Genomic DNA, 21,658 nt, shown 5'->3' with positions numbered 1-21,658 from the left:
TGTTTGTGTCTTTTAGTCAATGTGTAGGATTGGAGAAAAGAATTAGACGGAAGCCTTATATTAACATATAAGTTAACATAAAAGCCTTCATAAGTTAACATTAAGCTGGACATTTTCACCACATAATTTAATGGACCCTTTTATAAAAAGACAGATGTATGTCTTCAGGACTGGTTAATTCATTTTCTTCAAGTTTCCGCTAAAAGCTTAGTTACATGTTGACCATCTGTACCGTTCCTGCCTTCCTCCTTCCATTATGCAGATCTAAGTTTCCAGCTGGTATCCTACTCCAAAGGTCTTCCTTCCGGCTTCCCGTCGTGCTCCTGTGTGGCCATGCAGACCTCTCACATTTGGTCTCGTTTCTTTCTTTTATCTTGAGAGCTGAAAGATACTTTTGCTACATGTAGAATTCTACATTGACACTTTTATTTTTTCCCCAGGGCTTTAAGGCTGCCATTCCACTGTGCTCTGACTTGCAGAATGTTTGGTAAGGAGTGTGTTGTCCTGTTCCTTATTTTTCTGTACATAGTAGGTCTCTTTCCGTGGCCGCCACGAAAATGTCCTCCTTCTCACTAGTGTTCAGTGACCTGATTATTGCGTACTTTGGTGTGCTTTATTTAGGTTTATTATGCTTGAGATTTATTGAGTTCTGATATCAAATTTAAGAAGTTCAGTCATTATTTCTTTAAAACTTTCTTTTGTCTTCTCTTTCTGGGCCTTTAATAACATCTCTATTAGCCCACTTCGTGTTGTCTACCAGATTACTAAGGTGCAGTAAAGATTTTTTCTCCTATCAGTTCCTCACTTTGGAGACTTTTCTCTTTTTTAAAATATTTTATTTACTTATTTGAGAGAGAAAGAGAGAGCATAAGTGAGGTGAGGGCAGAGGGAGAAGCAGGCTCTCCGCTGAGCAGAGAGCCCAATGCGGGGCTCGATCCCACGACCCTGGGATCATGACCTGAGCCGAAGGCAGATGCTTAACGATTGAGCCATCCAGACCCCCTTTTTGGAGACCTTCTGTTGCTCTCAGTTAAAGTTCAGGGTTTCTCCTTTCACTTCCCTATAGTGCCCAGGTCTGTTGTTAATCTAGAGATTTTTTAAAAATTTTTGATGCTTCATTTTTAATCATTAGAAATTTTATTAGGGTGTTCTATAATCTTTAATTTTTATTCCCATCATGCTCTTGGTTTTCTTTATATCCTTGAGCATCTGGAACACAGTGATCATGGCAGTTTTAATATGCTTTTCTGCTAATTCTATTATCTCTGTTATTTGTGGGTTTCTATCGACTAATTTTTTTCTCCTTATTGTAGGTCACATTTCCCTGCTTCTTTGTTTATACAGTAATTAAAAAAATGAACAAGAGGGGCGCCTGGGTGGCTCAGTGGGTTAAGCCTCTGCTTTCAGCTCGGGTCATGATCTCAGGGTCCTGGGATCGAGCCCCGTATCGGGCTCTCTGCTCAGCAGGGAGCCTGCCTCCTCCTCTCTCTCTGCCTGCATCTCTGCCTACTTGTGATCTGTCTGTCAAATAAAGACATAAAATTTTTAAAAAAAAATGAACAAGAGATATTTTGACTTTTCTCTTGTTGAGTCTTGGATTTTTTGTGTTTCTTCAAAGAACGCTGGGCTTTTTGTGACAGGCAGTTAATCATGCAGGGATTAAATTCATTCTTTCAGAGTTCATTTTTAAGATGTCTTAAAGGTTGTTCTAGAATAGCTATCATTTTAGGGCTAACTGTCCCTTCCCTCTAAGGGTTTGCTCTACCTGGGACTTCATACCCCGTGGCTGGGAAAGACTGAACTGATTGCTGGCAGGACGTGAGCTCTGGGACTCTTTCGTCTTACAGGATCTGATAATTGTTCTTCACTTGAAACTCGATCTTACCCTGACTTGTGGTGTTTCACTCTCTACATACAAGGATCAATCCAAGTCTCACTGGGGGCCCCGGGCAGGTGTTCTGAGCACTCTCTAATTCGCGTCCCCGTCTCGGGGACTCTGTCCTATAAACTGTAGCCATTTTCTACGCCCCCAAACTCTGGCCTGTCTGCTTGACTCAGCAGGAAAGAAGGCTTGAGTCTTCCGTCCCTGGGAGGTCCAGCAAACACGCGCAGGCAGAATGCTCAGGTGACGGCTGGGCTCATCTCGTTTGTTTTCCTTCTCTCAGGGAGCAGAGCTGTGAGCTGCCAATGGTCCCAAGTATGAAAGCTGTCGTTTCCCTCTCCTACACCTGCTTTATAGTTGCTTATTTTAGGAGGAGAACTCGGGTCGTCTTACATTCTCCTGGCCGGACCAGCTGTGGAGCAGGGTGGTTGGTTTTGTCGTCGCTGCCTTCCCAGTGCCTAATGGGGACGGGCACGTAACGGATGCTCCGTACATGTTCACTGAATATGTGAATGGATGTCTCCACGCGTACGTGTGTCATAAGAGTGGCCACGACGTCACGGATACAAAGTAACACCAACAGAAACCAGCCAAGAGCAGGGCCTTCTGCGCTTGGAAATCGGTGCGGCTCACGTCCCTCGGCGAAGGGTCGGCGGCTAGTGGCACACTGCGGCGGCGAGGACTCTGCTGTGCTCTCTCGAGAAGTCCGCCACGGTCATTCCCAGGAGTGGCTTCAAGCGCTTGCGACTGCCCCAGGTCCCAGGGTTACCGACGACCGTGGATGGTAGGCGTGGGTCCACCCTTTCACGGGTGCGAATAATGGATGCAGAACCACCTCGCCGCTCCGGAACATTTGCTCCCAGACTGTCTGAGTCAGAACGAATCCCCAAGTCAAGCAAGCCGTGGCTTCTGGTCTGCCTGAGGTCAAGTCCTGCAATATTTCTGTCTGCGTCCTACCAGACTGTCTCTCCTTCCTGGGTCAGTTTGGAAGCAGTCTTTGTGGTCTGTGGACACTAGCCTTTCCTTGGTTCCTGGGACTGAAATACTGTTGCTATTTGCCTATTGATTTTGCCTTTTAATTTTTTAAATTGAAGACATTTCTGTGGGAGTTAAATAGGGCACTTTTTTTTTTTTTACAGCCTCTGGAATGCATATTTTGGAAAATTTCTCTCCTTTGTGCTAAACGAAGCAATGAGTCTTCTTTCTGACATTAAACTTTTACTCCAAGTGGAACTTAATGTTGTATATTTGTGAAATCCAACATTACCTCCTTATAGATACTATTAGGGATGCTGGTGCTGTTTTCTTTTCTTTTCTTTTAAGATTTTATTTATTTACTAGAGAGAGATCATGAGAGGGAGAGGGTCAGGGGGAGAAGCAGGCTCCCGGATGAGCAGATAATCCCATGTGCGGCTGGATCCCAGGATCCTGGGAACATAACCTGAGCAGAAGGAAGATACTTAACCGACTGAGCCACCCAGGCGTCCCGGCACTGTTTCCTAATTATGCCGTCGATTCCCCTGGTGTATCAAATCCTCACTGACACGAGAATGTCTGTCTGAATTCTGTAGTCTCATACCTCTCACCATGCCCTCCACAGACAGATGTGGAGGGTTTTAAGCTTTTGCCGCAGATTCAAAAAGCCTGTGACGCACACACTGCCTACACCACTTACAATGTGAAATTCAGTAAATTTCTTACCTTCTCTGTTCCTCTATAAAATGGAGATAATATCTGGGCCCCGTGGTGAGTGTGAAAATTCAATCAAGTCATTCCAGTGCCTGGTGCGTTAAAAGTACTGGAATGTATTAGGTGTTAATTTACTGAGCTGAGAGCGAGTCTCCCTCGTGAGTTTTGATATCAGACAAGCAAGTCCACGTTCCCATACATTTAACGATTTTTATGGGTCCATTCAGGTATTCATCCTCGTGTATGGCAATTAAGACATTTCACCCAGTGTCTGACATTAGGCTTCTTCCATCGTTCTAAACAAGATTGGACTCAAGTCTGGTATCAATTTTAAGAGCTTTTAACATACTTAACATTGTCTTCTTATCTAAGATTACGTTACACCCTTACATTTTTTTGAAATATTCCAAAAGATCTTAGAGTTTGCTTTAAGTCTTACGTGGTTCTTAGATTTAAAGTAGGACCCTATAGTTTCGTTCATGCAGTGAAAGGACTATTATGGCTTCTAGGTACTGATGTTCGTGAAGACAGAGCTAGTGATCTATTCACCTATTTCTTGTATCCAGCCATATGGAAATCTTTTCTTATTAATTACAGCTTACTAGAATCAAGATCTTTTAGGTTTTCGAAATACAATCCTGTTACCAGGAAAAGAGAGTCCATTTTCTTCCATTTTCTACTCCTCTCCCCACCTCCAAGTTTGCTTGTCTACTGCTCTTCCTGCCATCTTCAAGAACACGTTAAATGCCAACGGTGCTGGTGAGAATTCTGGCCCAACCATAACTGAAATGGTTTCACTGTTCGCCACTGAGAATGGGTTTCGCTTCCAGTTGGCCTCTGATGGATTTTTTTTTTTATCATATTGTAGCAGGTTTTCATTCTCACCTCACCCAGAAATTTTATTAGGCGTTGCTCATAAGCTTTAACCAGATACGCTTTCAAGGTCCTGCGATCTCATCACAAGGATTTTTCTGTTATTTGGTGGTTGTAATGGGTTTTGTTGATTGATTCTGGATATTTAAACGCTGTTGTGATGGGTACATGACTCGGAGCAGATGCTGATTCTGATCCATGAGTGAGCCTGACCCGCTAATACTGTGTCTACGGTGTTGGTGTCTACACTCGCCGAGGAGGCTGCTGAATAGTTTACCTTTTGCATTATTTAGGACTATTTAGTCAAATCCCAAACACAGCTGTTAATAGCATCATCCCGACTTTTAAAAATATCGGTCTACATACAGGGCAGCCCCCATGTGTCTAAAATCGTCGGCATGTTTCTGGTGAGACACGTAGCTAGAGGGCTGATGTCTCGTTTCCATGTCGTAGAGATACACGGACGTGATTATAAATGCAGGAAAGGAAAGGAGGCCACTACTGAAAGAAGGAGCTAGAGAATGACAGAACGCCCTGAATGGCCACGTAATGGGCAGGAAATGAAGAGCGGGGAGCATCAATCTATCCACGGGAGTTTGTGCCAATCCCCTCATAAAGGAAAACGGGGACAAAATATACAAGATTAGTGACGATAAAACCAAAGCCAGATATTGAAAAGATTAAACAAGTCCCGAGGAGCCTGCATGCAACCCCGGGGGGGCGGGACTCAGACAGATGAGGGTTGGAAGCCACCCTGCCCAGCCCACGAGGAAGGGGGGACGTGGCTGGGCCTGGCAGTCCCCTTGGCCCAGCAGCCACCGTCTGCATCCGCGCCCTTCCTGCACCTCGAAAGCATTGCATGTGGCGTCAGACAGGAGCAGGCCGCACTCCCGTATGGGTTGTAAGAGCCAGAGAAGTGAAAATGCAGCTGGCACACAGCAGAAGGGCCGGCCGGCAAGCAGAGTCTCTCGCCTCGACTCCGTATTTTGCGATGTGCGGTGGTGGTCATGTGCGGTGGCCCCCAGGACCTGCAAAGGTGGGCTCACAGTCCCTGGTGGGAGCCACATACCCCAGGCTGTGGGCACCCTCCTGGGTACTGAGCCGCTGGCTGTGGCCGGACCCCGCATGCGGCCTAGAAATGAGGTTGCTGGGAGCTTGACAAAGCCAAGGTCAGCCCTGGAGTCTCGGCAGCTAGCTATGTGACTCAGAAAAAGATATTTTAGCCTCTCTAAACCCGGTTTCCCTCTGTAAAGTAAGAAGAATACAAAGTAACAGCTGCTCAGGGAGTTCAGTGCAATATGAAGACGAGCGCAGGTTTGCACCGTCAGCGCCCCGCGTGCACCTGCTGCGCCCTCTTCCTCAAAGGAGCCCCGGCTTTCCGCTCCAGGGCCCCTCACACCTCCCGACTGGGGGGGCGAGTGAGACCCGCGCCCCAGACAGCACAGCCCCGTAGCGGTGACCTCAGCTGCCCGCACACAAATGCAGCCCGGACTCCACAATGGTGCTTGTGTCGCGGGACTTAGAGTCATCCCTCCTGTCTTCCCGTCACGCCATCGCCAGGACCTCCTTCCGCTCTCCTGGGGCCGCAGCGGTCCTGGGGGGCTCCCTGCCTGCCAGCCTTCCTTCCTCCCAATCCCCCTCACGTGGGTCGAGCTTTATTTTCCCAGAGCACACAGGCCTGTCCCCAGAAGCCCCATCCCTTTCTGTTTGCAGCAAAGACTGGAGCATTGAGTCAGGGGCTCGATGGCCTGCTTCCTGTCTTCTTCGGGGTCCCCGTGCCACGCCTGGCCTTCCAACCGCTCCCAGACCACCTGCGCCGGGGTGGCAACTTAGCGCCCCTGACTCAGCGCTCAGCCTGCTCACCGCTGAGCGACAGTGTGACCTCCCGCACGTCTTCTAGTCGTGCCTGCCTTCCAGGGGCTGCGGGACGTCCCTCTCCGAGCCGTGTCTGCTCCCACCCGCCACCCCGCTCCCCCCTCCCCACCTGGGACTCCCGCCCAAGGAACCTCCACTGAACAGATGTCAGGCAAATGTGTGCTTCTTTAGATCTGGGTGGAAAATTCCCTAAGAGTCAACCTGTTTCACTAATCCTTGCCCCCGCCCAGCCGCCCGCCCTGTCTAGCCCAGGACCTTGCTCAGAGGACAAGGATTACCTGCTTACGGTCAGACGACGGAGTAGAGACAGTGACAGAAGCACTACATCAGGCCATCCTTAACCTGCATAGGACAGCAGATGTGGAGCCAGAAAAATGAAGCTGCTACTTTGTTTTTCGGGTCTTTTAAAGGCACAGGTGTAAGATATTCTCCTCACGTAATAAATGGATTGACGTAAGAACAGAGTAGCCTATGAAATAAAAACTTAAGGGGCGCCTGGGTGGCTCAGTGGGTTAAAGCCTCTGCCTTCAGCTCAGGTCATGATCCCGGGGTCCTGGGATCCAGCCCTGCATCCGGCTCTCTGCTCAGCGGGGAGCCTGCTTCCCCCGACCCCCAACACACACACTCTGCCTACTTGTGATCTCTGTCTGCCAAGTAAATAATAAAAAAAAAACAAAGCCATGTTCTCTTGCTGAGTTTCAAGATTAGATTCTGTATCAAATTTATGAGCAACGGGGAGCAATGTGCAAATTAGAACACACTTCAAGAAAAAAAAAAGAAATAAAAACTTAAAATGAAAATGAAAACTTATAATGAAAAATATTTTTGTCTCCTGCTCTTTTAATAAGAGAAATAGAAAAAAAAGGAAGAGGGAAAAGAAAAAAATGAGGAGCAAAAAGAAAGAGCAAGAGAGAAAAAGAAAAAAAAATGCAGAAGGACAGAGGATGGACAGAACCCAGCAGACACAGAGAAGATACTCAACAGAGTGTGCGTCACGGCTCAGGACGGCGCTCCTGCGAAAGACGGAGACTTTGGATGCCATCCCTTTGCTCCGGGACTCGGGGGGTTTGCAACTGAGAGGCCAGTCTGGCTAGAAGGCAGTGAGGGTAGCGTCTGGGGGTATGGACAGCTGCTAGCCTGCTGCACCAGCCGGTGTCTGCTAACTTCAAGACCAGGAAGCCTGCTGCGGCCAGATAATCCCGTTTTTCCAGAAAAGCCAGAAACCTGGATTTTCACTTTGTCGAAACCACTCCGTGGGTCAAATAAAATAGTTTGGTGGGCTTTCAGGGCATCAAGTTCGGCCTCCTCAACTATACACAATAACAAGGCTGTTTCCCTTTCCTGGTTTGGACATGGTGGGAAGAGCCGCCAGCCTTGGGTTGGCAATGCCTGCTGGCCATGGTCTGATCCGCTGCGGGGGCGGGTGTCACCCAGAGCAGGAGGGTGACATGTGACGCGGGGCAGTGGGTCCACCAGCCAGGGGTTGGGGCCCCCTCCCCACCGCGGCAGCACTGTGTCCTGAGCCGTCCGCAGGGTTGTACGAGGGTGAGGGGGACAGAAGCCAGGCAGGTGGGCTTCCGCCTTCTCCAAACGTGAGACCACAGGCACACGAAGCCCTTGATGGCAATTAGATGAGACAGAATGAAGTGAAAACTAATAATTGTGAAAGTCAAGCCCACTGGATGAAGGAAAAAAAGGAAAAAAAAAAACCCAAAACAAAAAACCAAGTGGTCTCCAGTTCCGATCTCTAACAAATTCTGGAGTTCCTCCCCAGCACCACGAACCCATTATTCCTCTGGCTTCTGCTGTGGGTCTAGTAATACTTATAATTAGGTCCCGCTCTGCGAGGAGTCAGAATTCATTAATTTTTAGAGACGAATAAAAATTCAAATTCCACAGTCTTGTGATTATATAAAATCAAAGGGGAGCATAAATTAAGGGAACAAAAGGACTTTTTATTTAAATGTTAATTTAGTCATTTAAATAAGTAATTAAAACAAGTAGATTCGTAATTAAACAAGTAAAGATATAAAAAGTCAGAAAACCTGACATACAGCAGAGCAACAGGACGCTTCTCAGGAGCACGGGTTTCCCTTTCCAAGCACCTCCAGACCAGTTTGCGGTTCCTCCGTATTCATTGCTGGAGGAAGTCTAATCTCTTTGGAACGTGATGCTGAATTCTTAAAAATCTGATTAAAATTATTGAATAAACGGCCTTGAAACAGCAACTATGGAAATCATCGCCAAGAAAAATAACATACTAAGTTTTCCCCACCCAACCAGCTGAGCCATCTGCACGCTGCAGTGAGTGCTTCCCAGCCTTCTCAGTGCACAGAGGAGGCTGACGGCTGCTGGCTGACGTGTTAGTGTAATATCGTATTCTTCCGTGTTTGCGTACATACAGCATACATGTTTCCATAGTACGATCACCTTTGTAACTATTCTTTTCATGGCTACATATTTCATCTACTTGTATTTAATTGCTTCTCCAGCTTCAAATATTTTCACTCTTCAGATTCTTTACTTATGAAAAATTCCCTGGGATGAGCAGAAATACTTAAATATTTCTACTCATCTTGAATGCATTGTCAAGTTGCCTTCCAGACACAACGAATGGCTGGACAGGTGGATAGAGAGATGGATGGGTGGACAGACGGATACATAGGTAGATAGATAGACAGACAGATGGACAGGTAGATGGATAGGTAGACAAATGGATGGATAGACAGATGGATAGATTAATGGATGGATGGATGGATACACAGACAGACAGATGGAGGGTGGACAGATGGACAGATAGACGGATGGATGGACAGATGAATAGATAGATGGACAGACAGAAGGATGGACAGATAGATGGATAAATGGATGGATGGGTGGACAGACACACAGACAGACAGATGGATGGATGGACAGATAGATGGATAGCAAAGGAAGAGAAAGAAGGAAAAAAGAGTCCTAAGATTCCTCAGGAACCAGGCATATTCATTGTGTTTCATTTCTCAGGGGAAAATGGAATATACATCATAACAAAGACCTTTATATAATTTGTTGATTTATTGACAAAAGAATCTTCTAGAAGCATAAAAACAAAATACATCATTTGGTATTTAAATTACGTTTAAAAATAGGAGTAAAGTGTAATGCTGTGGAATTCCTGGGATATCAAATATGTAATTCAAGCGAAAGTTCAGGTTTGATTTCCTGTTTTGAAAATCTGAGCGTGCCCCTTGCTATCATTCCTACCACCAGTGGTAGCTTCGAGGACCCTGCCTGGGAAGCAGCCTCGCCTGAACACCTACAGAGAAGGAGCTAAAAATATCAGGGGGTGCAGGTTCCACCCCTGCTGCTGACACTCCCCCCGCGTGAGTCCTGAGCCGTGAGCCCTGAGCCCCGGCTCTCCGGTCCAGCCTAACGCTCTGGAGCCATGTGCGACTCATGCCGACATTCGGGCCTATGACACGTAACCTGTCACTCCGTCCTTACAACGCTCCATGGAGGTGCAGGGAGCTTAGTCAACTGGCCTGAGGTCCTGTCGCTACTGAACAAAGCGCAGTCCCAATAGGGGGCACGGGGCGGGGGTGGTCCCGTGGTACAGCCGCGTGCGGAGCACCACTCCGTAATCATCAACTCTCTCAAAAGCTTTTCTGCAGGATGGGCACAGCGGCGGCCTTCACCGGCACCCCCTTCCATGGATCCATCCCGAGAAAGAGCCAGTCACGGGAAGCCAAGGACCAGGAGGAGGCGGCCGGCCCCTGGGCCTGGACCCGCTAACGTGACCTTGTGTGTGAGGGTCTGCTGGGGGAGAAGGAAAGAGCGAGGTTAGAGGTCGAGGCCGCAGGGACGCTTTCACGTCCCTGCTGACCACCCCATGCACTGCTCCGTATCCATTTCCCCACCAGGTTCAGCCCAACCTCAAAAACCAATCGGTTTATCATGTGAACCATCTCCACGCTTCTGAGTTTCAAATAAAGAGAGACCCCCCTGGTTAGTCATCAGAAAGGCAAGAGGACAGGACGCCCAAGAGCCGAGGCTCCATGTCCCCACTCGAAGCCGCCCACTCCCTTCCTCCGTGTGCAGACGGTCCTGCCAGCTGGCCCTCACCCCGTCGGGCGGAGCTGTCTCAGTACGCGCTCAAGGAAACGGAGGAGAAAGTCCACGGTGCATCCCCGGGCAGACCTGTGCTCTAGGTGCAGGAACAAAGGACGGCACAACGGAAGGACGAGAATTTTAAAGACGGGCTCCCCAGAACCCAAACACGGGACTTCCGCAGCCTGGATGACGATAGTGCGGGCCCCGATCGGACTCCCCTCATCCTCCTTTTTTGAGGTTTCTTTACAGGAGCATTTAACGGAGCTTCAAGACAAGAATAACCTAGGCAGTCGGGGTTGGCACGTTTGGTGCGTCATCAGTGCTTGTGACACGACTCAATAAGGACATCTCTAAGAGAAAAAAGATTCCCCTGTACGGAATAAGCCTAGCAACACTCAGAGGGGCTCTTCCCTTTCCCCTACCTAAGGTGGTCTCTGAAGTCGGGTCAGTATTTGTCATTTTAGTTAAAACACGTGATCTGCACAAGCTATTGATCCGAGCAAGAGAAGACAGTTCCTGTTCTTGCATTTTGTTCCAAGTGCAGGTGCGCACAAGGGACCTGGCTTAGGCTAAGCTGACGTCCTCACAGAGGTCGGGATAACGTGCAGATGTTAAAATGCACTTACCCTCAGCGACTGTCTGATCATTTTCTCCACTCGATTAATATTACAAACCCGTTTCTGCCATTTTGGCATTTTGAGTGGGTTGAATGAGATGTTCTTAGGGGAGTAATTCTACCGAAGATGATTTCTTAATGCAGAAATGCATACACATTCCTTCTTTTGGGGTCTTACTTTGCAGAGTATGATTTAATTCAATAAAGCTCTCATTTTTGGCAACTACACCATGACGTAACCTTGCTAGGCCTCCGTTACACCAGCAGTCAGGTAAAGGAAGGATCCATTTAAAACTAAACCTCAATAACCGTTTTTTTTTTTTTTTAAGAAAAAAGTATGTTTACACCAAAAATAAATGAAATAAAGATATTCAGGAAGTTGAATGTTCTCAAAGAGGGGAAGGAGGTAGAGCAGCATTTCTATGGGCTGGGAGGTGGGGTCACCACCCGACTGTGGGACCCTGAAAAGCTCCCTCCCCAGCTCTGGGCTCTGGACCCTCATCTGTAAAGCCAGGGAGCCACCTGACCTTTCCAGTGGTTTTCCTCTAATGCCTGGATTCTGGGATTTCAGGACACCTGTGTCTTGAGTCACACCAAAGGTGTGTAATCATTGTTCTGCATCCAAATCTGTGTGTACTGGACAAAAACAAACAAACAAACAAACAAAAACAAAACAAAACAAAAAAACCCACAAAACAATGTATTCCCTGAAGCTGTAGGTTTACTCTTTCTAACAATGAGCATGAAAAAAAAATACTGTGAAAGAAAAAAGTGAATTCTCTTGAAGTTGATTTTTGGCGCAGAACCTCAGTGGCTGTTTTTAATAAATACCTTCAGCTGCACATGAACTCTGAATCTTATCGCCACCTAAATCTTTGGGAAACCATGTTTTCCCAGATTCCAAAGCAGTGGCGGTCATATTGACTCAGTTCTCATTTTAAAGCATAAAAATCCCTTAATGTCATCAGAGCGGCACAGTGTCTAAATTAACATTCCCTGTGCATGCGGAGATGAGTTTAAAGCAAAAAAACAAACAAATAAAAAAGACTGAGCAAGGCCTCCTCAAGTAGTCTCTGTGCATTACTGCAATTGTTCTGGAAATGTCTAAAGCCTTAGGACGTTATCTTCCAATTATATATGGTATGCAACACTTGTTTCCAACACCTGCAGAGAAATGTCCCGCGCACTGGAAGAAGCTGCTTTCATCTTATTAAATTAGCGTGGTTTCAATTTCACATTATCTTTAGTTGCGCAGGCTGTAGTATTACAAGTTTATTGCTTCTGCTTGGCGCCTACTAAAAGTTGAAACCCAAAGTCATTTTCTGCTTTATTGACTTGCAGGAGGGAAAACTAAAATTATCCCGGTCATTAGAGAGAGTACTTACAATTTTTTTGCCTTCTATTAACACTGTAGAAATATTTGTTTCAACATTCCGCAGTATCACATTTCCTTTCTGTTCTCTGTAGATGAATTCTTTATCTACGAGAGAGGAAATACAAAGGAAACAGAAGACATTAAGGAACTCAGTAGGCTTCTGACGGACACTTTCGCCAAAGGAAATCAACTACTTCTGATAAAAATAGATCCTGTGTTTCATCAAAGGGTCCTTCTAATCTGGAAAAGTATTTGCAGCTGCTCTCCACATAACCTCATGTGAAGCTTTTCTCTGAATCTCTTCTCTTACTCTACACAGTGACCTATAAAGCACCGCGGCACATGTCCATAAAATCTTTAGGACATTCTCGAGCTTTCTCGAGGAGAACACACCGAGCGGACCCACAGAGCGGATGAAGAAACTTGCTACCAGAGACCACAGGCAACCCTTGGCACGAAGGGGAATGATCTCCTGTACCTGGAGCCCGGGGAAATCTGTACACACACGCACCTGCGCACACCGACATCCGTATCCTGCGAAACGGTTTCCACTTTGTCCACAACCTTCCCCGTGACCCCCAGAGGAGTGGGCCGTGACTTGGTCATGCCCATCCTTGTATCTGTACATCCCGTCCTCAGCGACGGTGACCGTGGTCCTCTGTAATGACCAACCGAGATTTCAAATAGCCCCTTAGGGAGTCAGTAAAAGACCCACTCTGATCAGTATGGTGGTCGGGGTGCGGGCACAGAGGCGTGTGTGCGCCTACTGGGAACGGAACAGGACACTTCCTGAAGGACAGGGTCGCCGGTGGGGAGGCGGGCGCGCGATGGGGAAGAAGAAATACTGTCTTTCTGAGTGAAGGCGGTGATGCGGGGCCCGTGTGACGGTCTGGGCGCCTCATGCAGTCGTCCGTCGCTGAACGAACACGGTGCGGCTGCATTAATTCAAAGGATATGACCATTTCTACCCTTTATTCTATTTCATGGAATTACATATTTTCTTTCTTATTCTGTTCTGCTACTTGCTCTGGTTTTAATTCTCTCTTCTTTCTCCAGTTTAAGGTGGAAGCATAGATCGCTGCTTTGACTTTCCATCCTTTCTAATAAAACTATCAAAGCTAAAAATTTCCCTCTGTGGATGGGGTTACCTACATCTCACAAATTTTGATATGCCGAGTTACGTTATTCTTCAGTTCAAATTATTTCTAATTTCCCCCCGCATGTCTGCTTGGCCCAATGATTATTTAGAAACGTGTTGTTTAATTGGCAGGTATATAAAGTTGTCCTGGCCCTCTTATTTTTGTCGGTTTTTAATTCAAATTCACAGGATCACAGAATGTGCTGTACATGATGTGAGTCTTTTAAAACTCATTCAGACATTTTTGTGGTCCATAATATGGCCTGTCCTTGTAAATGTCCTGTATGCCCATTTAATGCAATTATCGATATGGCTGCGGTCCAGTGTGTGTGTGTGTGTGGGGGGCCTGTTTCCACGTGACTTTTCCACTTCTTTCCCTCTTTCTTATTTCTGGCTTCCATTTCACTGTCAGATACTTTTCAGAAGTTTACTTTCCCTATTTTAGCTGTATTCCTTTGCATTTCTTCTAGTGCCTGCCCTACGGATCAGACTACGTGTACTCTACTTTTCAGACTGCAATGACTTCATAATGTGGCACTTCTCATGAAATCCAGAAGTCTATCAAGTTTTCAGTCCACGCCTAGTCCTGTGCTGCTACCGTTTCCACGTGGATTACATCTAGATACCTTCCACCTTCTGCCACGTGCCACACCTACTGTTGGTATCAGCGCATCACTGGTACAGAGATTAAGGAGAAAAAGTCAAAAAGGAAAAAAAAATGTCTTTTGCAATTGTTCATTATTTGGCATTTCTGATGATGGTTTTTATGCTTCATCAAGGACCTGAGTTTATAACGGGCATTATCATGTTCCTAACTCCTTGAGAACTTGCTTTGGGTGTTTGGTGGTATGGACCTGCTGGTAACCGAGTCCTTGAACTTGGTTTTATCTGAAAATGTCTTGGTTAACCTTCATTTCTGAAGGATATTTTCTCTCCTTTTAAATTTTTAAAATAAAAAAAATTTAAATATTTGAAATTATTATTATTATATATATATTTTTTTATTGTGTTCAGTTAGCCATTTAAGCAGGCTTCACACCCACCACGCAGCCTGACACGGAGCTTGAAGTCATGACCCTGACATCAAGACATGAGCCGGGATTGAGTCGGTCACTCAACTGACTGAGCCACCCAGGGGCCCCGAAGGGTATTTTCCCTTAATACAGATGTCTAGGTTGATAGTTGTTATTTTTTTCTCTTGAGATTTTGTTTCACTTTCTTCCAGCCACCATGGTTTCTTTTTTTTTTTTCCAATTTATTTATTTTCAGAAAAACATTATTCATTATTTTTTCACCACACCCAGTGCTCCATGCAAGCCGTGCCCTCTATAATACCCACCACCTGGTACCCCAACCTCCCACCCCCCCCGCCACTTCAAACCCCTCAGACCTTTTTTCAGAGTCCATAGTCTCTCATGGTTCACCTCCCCTTCCAATTTACCCAAATTCCCTACTCCTCTCTAACGCCCCTTGTCCTCCATGCTATTGGTTATGCTCCATAAATGAGTGAAACCATATGATAATTGACTCTCTTTGCTTGACTTATTTCACTCAGCATAATCTCTTCCAGTCCCGTCCATGTTGCTACAAAAGTTGGGTATTCATCCTTTCTGATGGAGGCATCATACTCCATAGTGTATATGGACCACATCTTCCTTATCCATTCATCCGTTGAAGGGCATCTTGGTTCTTTCCATAGTTTGGCGACTGTGGCCATTGCTGCTATAAACATTGGGGTACAGATGGCCCTTCTTTTCACGACATCTGTGTCTTTGGGGTAAATACCCAAGAGTGCAATTGCAGGGTCATAGGGAAGCTCTATTTTTAATTTCTTGAGGAATCTCCACACTGTTCTCCAAAGAGGCTGCACCAACTCGCATTCCCACCAACAGTGTAAGAGGGTCCCCCTTTCTCCACATCCTCTCCGACACATGTTGTTTCCTGTTTTGTTAATTTTGGCCATTCTAACTGGTGTAAGGTGATATCTCAATGTGGTTTTAATTTGAATCTCCCTGAGGGCTAATGATGATGAGCATTTTTTCATGTGTCTGATAGCCATTTGTATGTCTTGATTGGAGAGGTGTCTGTTCATATCTTCTGCCCATTTTTTGATGTGTTTGTCTGTTTCGTGTAGGTTGAGTTTGAGGAGTTCATTATAGATCCTGGATATCAACCTTTTGTCTGTACTGTCATTTGCAAATATCTTCTCCCATTCCGTGGGTTGCCTCTTTGTTTTTTTTGACTGTTTCCTTTGCTGTGCAGAAGCTTTTGATTTTGATGAAGTCCCAGAAGTTTATTTTCGCTTTTGTTTCCTTTGCCTTTGGAGACGTATCTTGAAAGAAGTTGCTGTGGCTGATATCAAAGAGATTACTGCCTATGTTCTCCTCTAGGATTTTGATGGATTCCTGTCTCACGTTGAGGTCTTTTATCCATTTTGAGTTGATCTTTGTGTACGGTGTAAGAGAATGGTCGAGTTTCATTCTTCTACATATAGCTGTCCAGTTTTCCCAGCACCATTTATTGAAGAGACTGTCTTTTTTCCACCGTATATTTTTTCCTGTTTTGTCAAAGATTAATAGACCATAGAGTAGAGGGTCCATATCTGGGCTCTCTACTCTGTTCCACTGGTCTATGTGTCTGTTTTTATGCCAGTACCATGCTGTCTTGGTGATCACAGCTTTGTAATAAAGCTTGAAATCAGGTAAGGTGATGCCGCCAGCTTTATTTTTGTTTTTCAACATTTCCTTAGCGATTCGGGGTCTCTTCTGATTCCATACAAATTTTAGGATTATTTGCTCTAGCTCTTTGAAGAATGCCGGTGGAATTTTGATCGGAATGGCATTAAAAGTATAGATTGAATCAGTGATCAAAAACCTCCCAAAAAACAAGAGCCCAGGACCTGACGGATTCCCTGGGGAATTCTACCAAACCTTCAAAGAAGAAATAACACCTATTCTCCTGAAGCTGTTTCAAAAAATTGAAGCAGAAGGAAAACTTCCAGACTCTTTCTATGAAGCCAGCATTACCCTGATACCCAAACCAGGCAAGGACCCTACCAAAAAGGAGAATTTCAGACCAATATCACTGACGAATATGGATGCTAAGATTCTCAACAAGATCCTAGCCAACAGGATCCAACAGCACATTAAAAAGATTATCCACCATGATCAGGTGGGATTCATCCCTGGGCTACAAGGATGGTTCAACATTCGCAAATCAATCAATGTGGTACAACAAATTAATAGGAGAAGAGAGAAGAACCACATGGTCCTCTCAATTGATGCAGAAAAAGCATTTGACAAAATCCAACATCCGTTCCTGATTAAAACGCTTCAAAGTATAGGGATAGAGGGAACATTCCTGAACCTCATCAAATCTATCTATGAAAGACCCACAGAAAATATCATCCTCAATGGGAAAAAGCTTGCAGCCTTCCCATTGAGATCAGGAACAAGACAAGGATGCCCACTTTCACCACTCTTGTTCAACATAGTATTAGAAGTCCTAGCAACAGCAATCAGACAACAGAGAGAAATAAAAGGTATCCAAATTGGTAATGAAGAAGTCAAACTCTCTCTCTTCGCAGATGACATGATTCTTTATATGGAAAACCCAAAAGACTCCACCCCCAAACTACTAGAACTCATACAGCAATTCAGCAACGTGGCAGGATACAAAGTCAATGTGCAGAAATCAGTGGCTTTCTTATACACTAACAATGAAAATACAGAAAGGGAAATTAGAGAATCGATTCTATTTACTATAGCACCAAGAACCATAAGATACCTGGGAATAAACCTAACTAAAGAGGTAAAGGATCTGTACTTGAGGAACTACAGAACACTCATGAAAGAAATTGAAGAAGACACAAAAAGATGGAAGACCATTCCATGCTCTTGGATCGGAAGAATAAACATTGTTAAAATGTTTATTCTGCCTAGAGCAATCTATACTTTTAATGCCACCATGGTTTCTAAGGAGAAGTCAGCTATTAACTGAACTGTTATTTCCCTGCATGCTATTCCTGCGCATTTTTTCTTTTGCTGTTTTCAAGACTGACTTGTGGTCTTTGATTTCCAACAGCTCAACTACAAACTACTTCTTTTTTTCTTTTCAGATTTTTATGTATCTGTTTGAGACAGAGAGAGAGAAGGAGGGAGAATGAGGTGGGGAGGGGCATAGGGAGAAGCCGGCTCCCCGATGAGCAGAGAGCCCGATGCCGGGCTTGATCCCAGGACCCGGGGATCATAACCTGAGCCGAAGGCAGAGGCTTAACGCACTGAGCCACCCAGGCGCCCCATAAAGCACTTTCAATCAGGCTTCTTTGTGTTTACTCTGCGTGATGAGCCTCTTGTATCTGCAAATCTACGTCTTCATCAGATCGTTTGCTGTTCATCTGCCAAATATTTTTTCCTATTTATCAACCTCCTGTCCCAGTACTCCAATGGCACAGATACTAGGAAACTCGATATTATCTAAGCGTCTCTGGTGATCTGTTCATTAAAATTTTGTTCCTCTGTTCACTTTGAATGACTTCTAATGATCTGTCATGAAAGCCACTTGGCCTCTCCTCTGCCATGATTATTTGACTGTGAGTGCCACCCAGTGCGTTCCGGCATTCCGGCATCAGCGTTCTCATGTTGAGGATTTTCCATTTTGTTCTTTCTACGCTTCTGCTCTTCTGCGGAGACCCCTCATTTCCCCGCTGGGATCTGCATTCACTGGAAACACGCTTGCGTGAATTCATTAAGCATAATTATAACATATATTTTAAGATCTATCACTTCCAAAGTCTGTTTCCTTTTGGGGTCAGACTCAATTAATTTTCTTTTATGATGAAAGAGTGTTCCTTTTTTTTTTTTTTTATTCTTTGTAAGTAGAGTAATTTTGCATTATATCCTAGACATTATGGACATCAATTACTGGATGCACCGGGCTTTGTTAATATCCTCTAATGAGTGTGGTTTCCTGGGCTACACCAGGTACTTCTCTCTGCTGGGTGTGGGCCTCCAACTTCAGACACCAGCTTTACTCTGGATTCAGATATTTTACCGCAGCTGAACTCCCGTGATTCTCTTCCCAGCAATATGGCTCACGGGTCACAGACAGCACTGTGCCTCTGCTTTCCATCTTATTGATCTCTGTTCTACCCTGCCTCATTATCCCCTCTTCTTAACTTTTAAGTCTGACACTTAGCTTCTTAATTTCAGCATTTCTATTTTTCTAATATAATCACAACGGGTGCTATAAATTTCCTTAATTATGTCTTTATTGGAGTCCACAAGTTTTAAAGGGCAGTTTTCTCATTATTGCTTTGTTCTATGCCTTTTTCATTTCTGTCACGGTTTCTTCTTCAGCCTAGGAGTTATTTAGAACTTCTAATTTGCAAATGTATGCAAAACATTCTCATCTTTTTGTTATTGACTTGTGATTTGTTATAATGCTGTAATGCTTTTAGAAAGCGTTTCTCTTTTGCAGAACAGGCAAAGTAAGAGTCTAGGCCTTAAACTGCACGTGTGGACGTTCAGTGCCATAAGGCACGGTACTGGACATGAGCTCGCCCCCACCTGGCCCAGGGCAGGCTCTCTGTACGGTCAGCAGTTCCTCTTGTCTCAGTAGAAGCTTTGGGACCATCTCAGCCTCCTTTTCGTCTCTCGCCTTCATGACTCCATCCCTCGCCTGCACACACCCCCTTTGAAGGCTTCTCGAATCACCTCGTCCCCTCTCCTTCAGTGTTGTGCCCCGGTCTGACCACCACCACCTTCACCGTGGACGCCTCCAGTGGCCTCCTCATGGGACCTGCTCCCGTGGCTCCTTGCTCCGAGCACAGGAGGACATGCCTCCTCTTAAAACTGCCCCCCCATCCTCTGGCAGAGTCTGCTTTGGCTGAAGTCCTTAGCCTGAATGTTCAAGGCCCTTCACATTCTGGCCTGGGCTTCTCTTTCTATTTTAACTTGCTTCACCCCCCGTTAAGCATCTGAAACTGTGTCCTGCCCTCCATGCCTCCCAACGCCCCCAGCCACTGACCGGCCAATGCTCGATGCCCTCCTCCAGCTCCTGCCAGGGGAGATCTGTGTGGGCTTAGCACAGAGGTGCTTCCTTTGCCAAGATTCTCGTGCCTCTGCCAGGCAGGATGAGCCCCTCTCCGCTCCCTCCCCGCCCCCACCCCATGCTCATGCAGCCGCTGCTCTGGTTGGCTGTTCAAACTCTGTCTCCACCACAAAGAGAACCTGAAGCAAGGCTTCCTGCTTCCTGATCCTTCTACCTCCAAATCCCAGTGTAATGACGGACAGGAAACCAGGCACTCCAAACGCACGATGCGTTCCCCGGATGAACACCATCCCGTGTCTGAGTCCCGAAATACGAAAGCCGCACGTGACCCGGTCTGCAGACCCGCCGCAGGAGAGAGGCCGCTCCGGGCCAACGAGGTCAAAGGAGGGAGGCAAGGGGAGGCTGGCTTCACAAATGACACCTTTTGCGCCTCCTGAGATGCTGGGATCGCTGCTTTCTCCCCTCGCTGCAGTGCGGTGAGAGGCCCCCGCGGTGTGGATGCCTGAGGACAGGCAGGGGAAACCGAAAGGCAGGCTCGACGGGGGATTCTAAGAGACACCGAGGGCGAGGTCCTGGGGAGAAGATCTCCCAAAGGAAGCCTGCATCACACCACCTGCTGCGACTTATTTTTCGTACGTTGAGCACTCAGGAAGCTGCATTCAAAATATATCATGAATCTAATTGTTCTGTGTTACTTCGTTCTTCAAAGCTAAATGAGGAAAGAAGGAAAGAAACAGCCTTGGTGGCTAGCACAAGAAAGATGATTGCTTTCCATTTTCTTTTTTCTCCCAGACTGTGGTAGAAAAATATGTAGCAAAGTCACATGTGATTTTTTCCTGCTCTTCCAAAAATAACATCCCAGTCACTTCCTCTGAGTATCATAGAGCAGCTGACTTTATGGGATGCTTGCTTTGGCCTGACTAGTGAATTTTTTAGAAACCTTTAAAGCAAAGGTCTTTTCCATGATGAAAAAAGTGTAAAATGTGTGGCTTTATGGTGCTATAGATGCCTTGTCATTCGAGATATGTCATTCTCATTGCCAACTGGGACTCGTACGTGCCGGTTGGCCTCGGAGCGCATCCTTGATTCTGTAAGTCTCACAAAGAACTCCTTCAGGGGAACGGACTTTAATTTCAGAAACAGAGTCACACAATAACCAGAGTCAATCTGACTTTTTATTTTCTTTTACTTTTAAATAACTTCTATGAAACACGGTTCTGTCCTATTTATTGCTTATTTAATTCTCTTCTCAGATACAAATTACTTGTATTCATGTAGTCTGGCAACACAGAGCATGCAACGTGTTTCCCAAGAAAGTCATCGTCCCCATCATGGCCATCAAATATGAAAACTGGTCTGTGATTCCTACACCCACACTGTCGTCCAGAAATACCATTTCCCACTAAACAAGATCAGTACCGTGAACTGGCCACGTGCCCTGATGTAAGGACATGCTCAGTCACAGTCACCGGTCGGACGGAGATTAGGGCATGTTGGCTGCCGTAAAGTTCCACATTAACCACAACACTGAGCTGTAAGACACGATTCCAAGCACATCAGTAATTCTATTAATATTACAAGAAAGTGAGATTTTTATCTATAAGAGAAAATGGGTCCACGTTTAAAATCATTATGTTCGGTTAAAAGTGAAAACCCTGTATAGTTAAATCAGTGGCAGAAATATCAGCATGGACTCACGTTTGCTTATTTTGTCCACCATGTGCTCATTTTGTCCACAGAAGGTGTCTACATGCGTGATTATCTCAGATACTCAGATTTGGGTTTCTAGGCACCATTTCTAGGCACTTCAGGAAAAAGAACAGGAACACTAAGGAAATGGGCATTTCTAGATCCAAGGCACACAAAGGACATAGGAAAGAGCTCATTGGCTCCTTGGAAGAGCTCCTTGGCCAGGGAGCAAGGAAGTGTTCGGGGCCTGATGGGGACCCGGAGCATAAGACAACGGTAGGCTATGGATGGCCCTAATTCTTCACCCCATCCAGCTCTCTGCCTTTGGTCTAGCTTTGCCAGCTCCTCCCCTTGAAGGTGGCTCCAATCCGTGCCTTG

At 45.8% G+C, this 21,658-nt stretch overlaps 1 protein-coding gene across 4 annotated transcripts in view; it reads right to left on the bottom strand.

Annotated features, from left to right (window-relative positions):
- Positions 1-21,658, bottom strand: part of DPP6 (dipeptidyl peptidase like 6) — a 791,001-nt gene that overhangs the window by 251,167 nt on the left and 518,176 nt on the right. For all 4 annotated transcript variants that reach the window (XM_044246903.1, XM_044246901.1, XM_044246902.1 and 1 more), the window contains exon 4: positions 12,413-12,507. In XM_044246903.1, the coding sequence (XP_044102838.1) occupies positions 12,413-12,507 (95 nt within the window). The remainder of the gene's footprint in view (positions 1-12,412; positions 12,508-21,658) is intronic.

This window comes from Neovison vison, chromosome 4 (assembly GCF_020171115.1).
Source record: "Neovison vison isolate M4711 chromosome 4, ASM_NN_V1, whole genome shotgun sequence".
Taxonomy (NCBI): Eukaryota; Metazoa; Chordata; class Mammalia; order Carnivora; family Mustelidae; genus Neogale; species Neogale vison.
The sequence above is the reverse complement of the archived record's forward strand: the minus strand, read 5'-3'. Positions and strand labels throughout refer to the sequence as shown.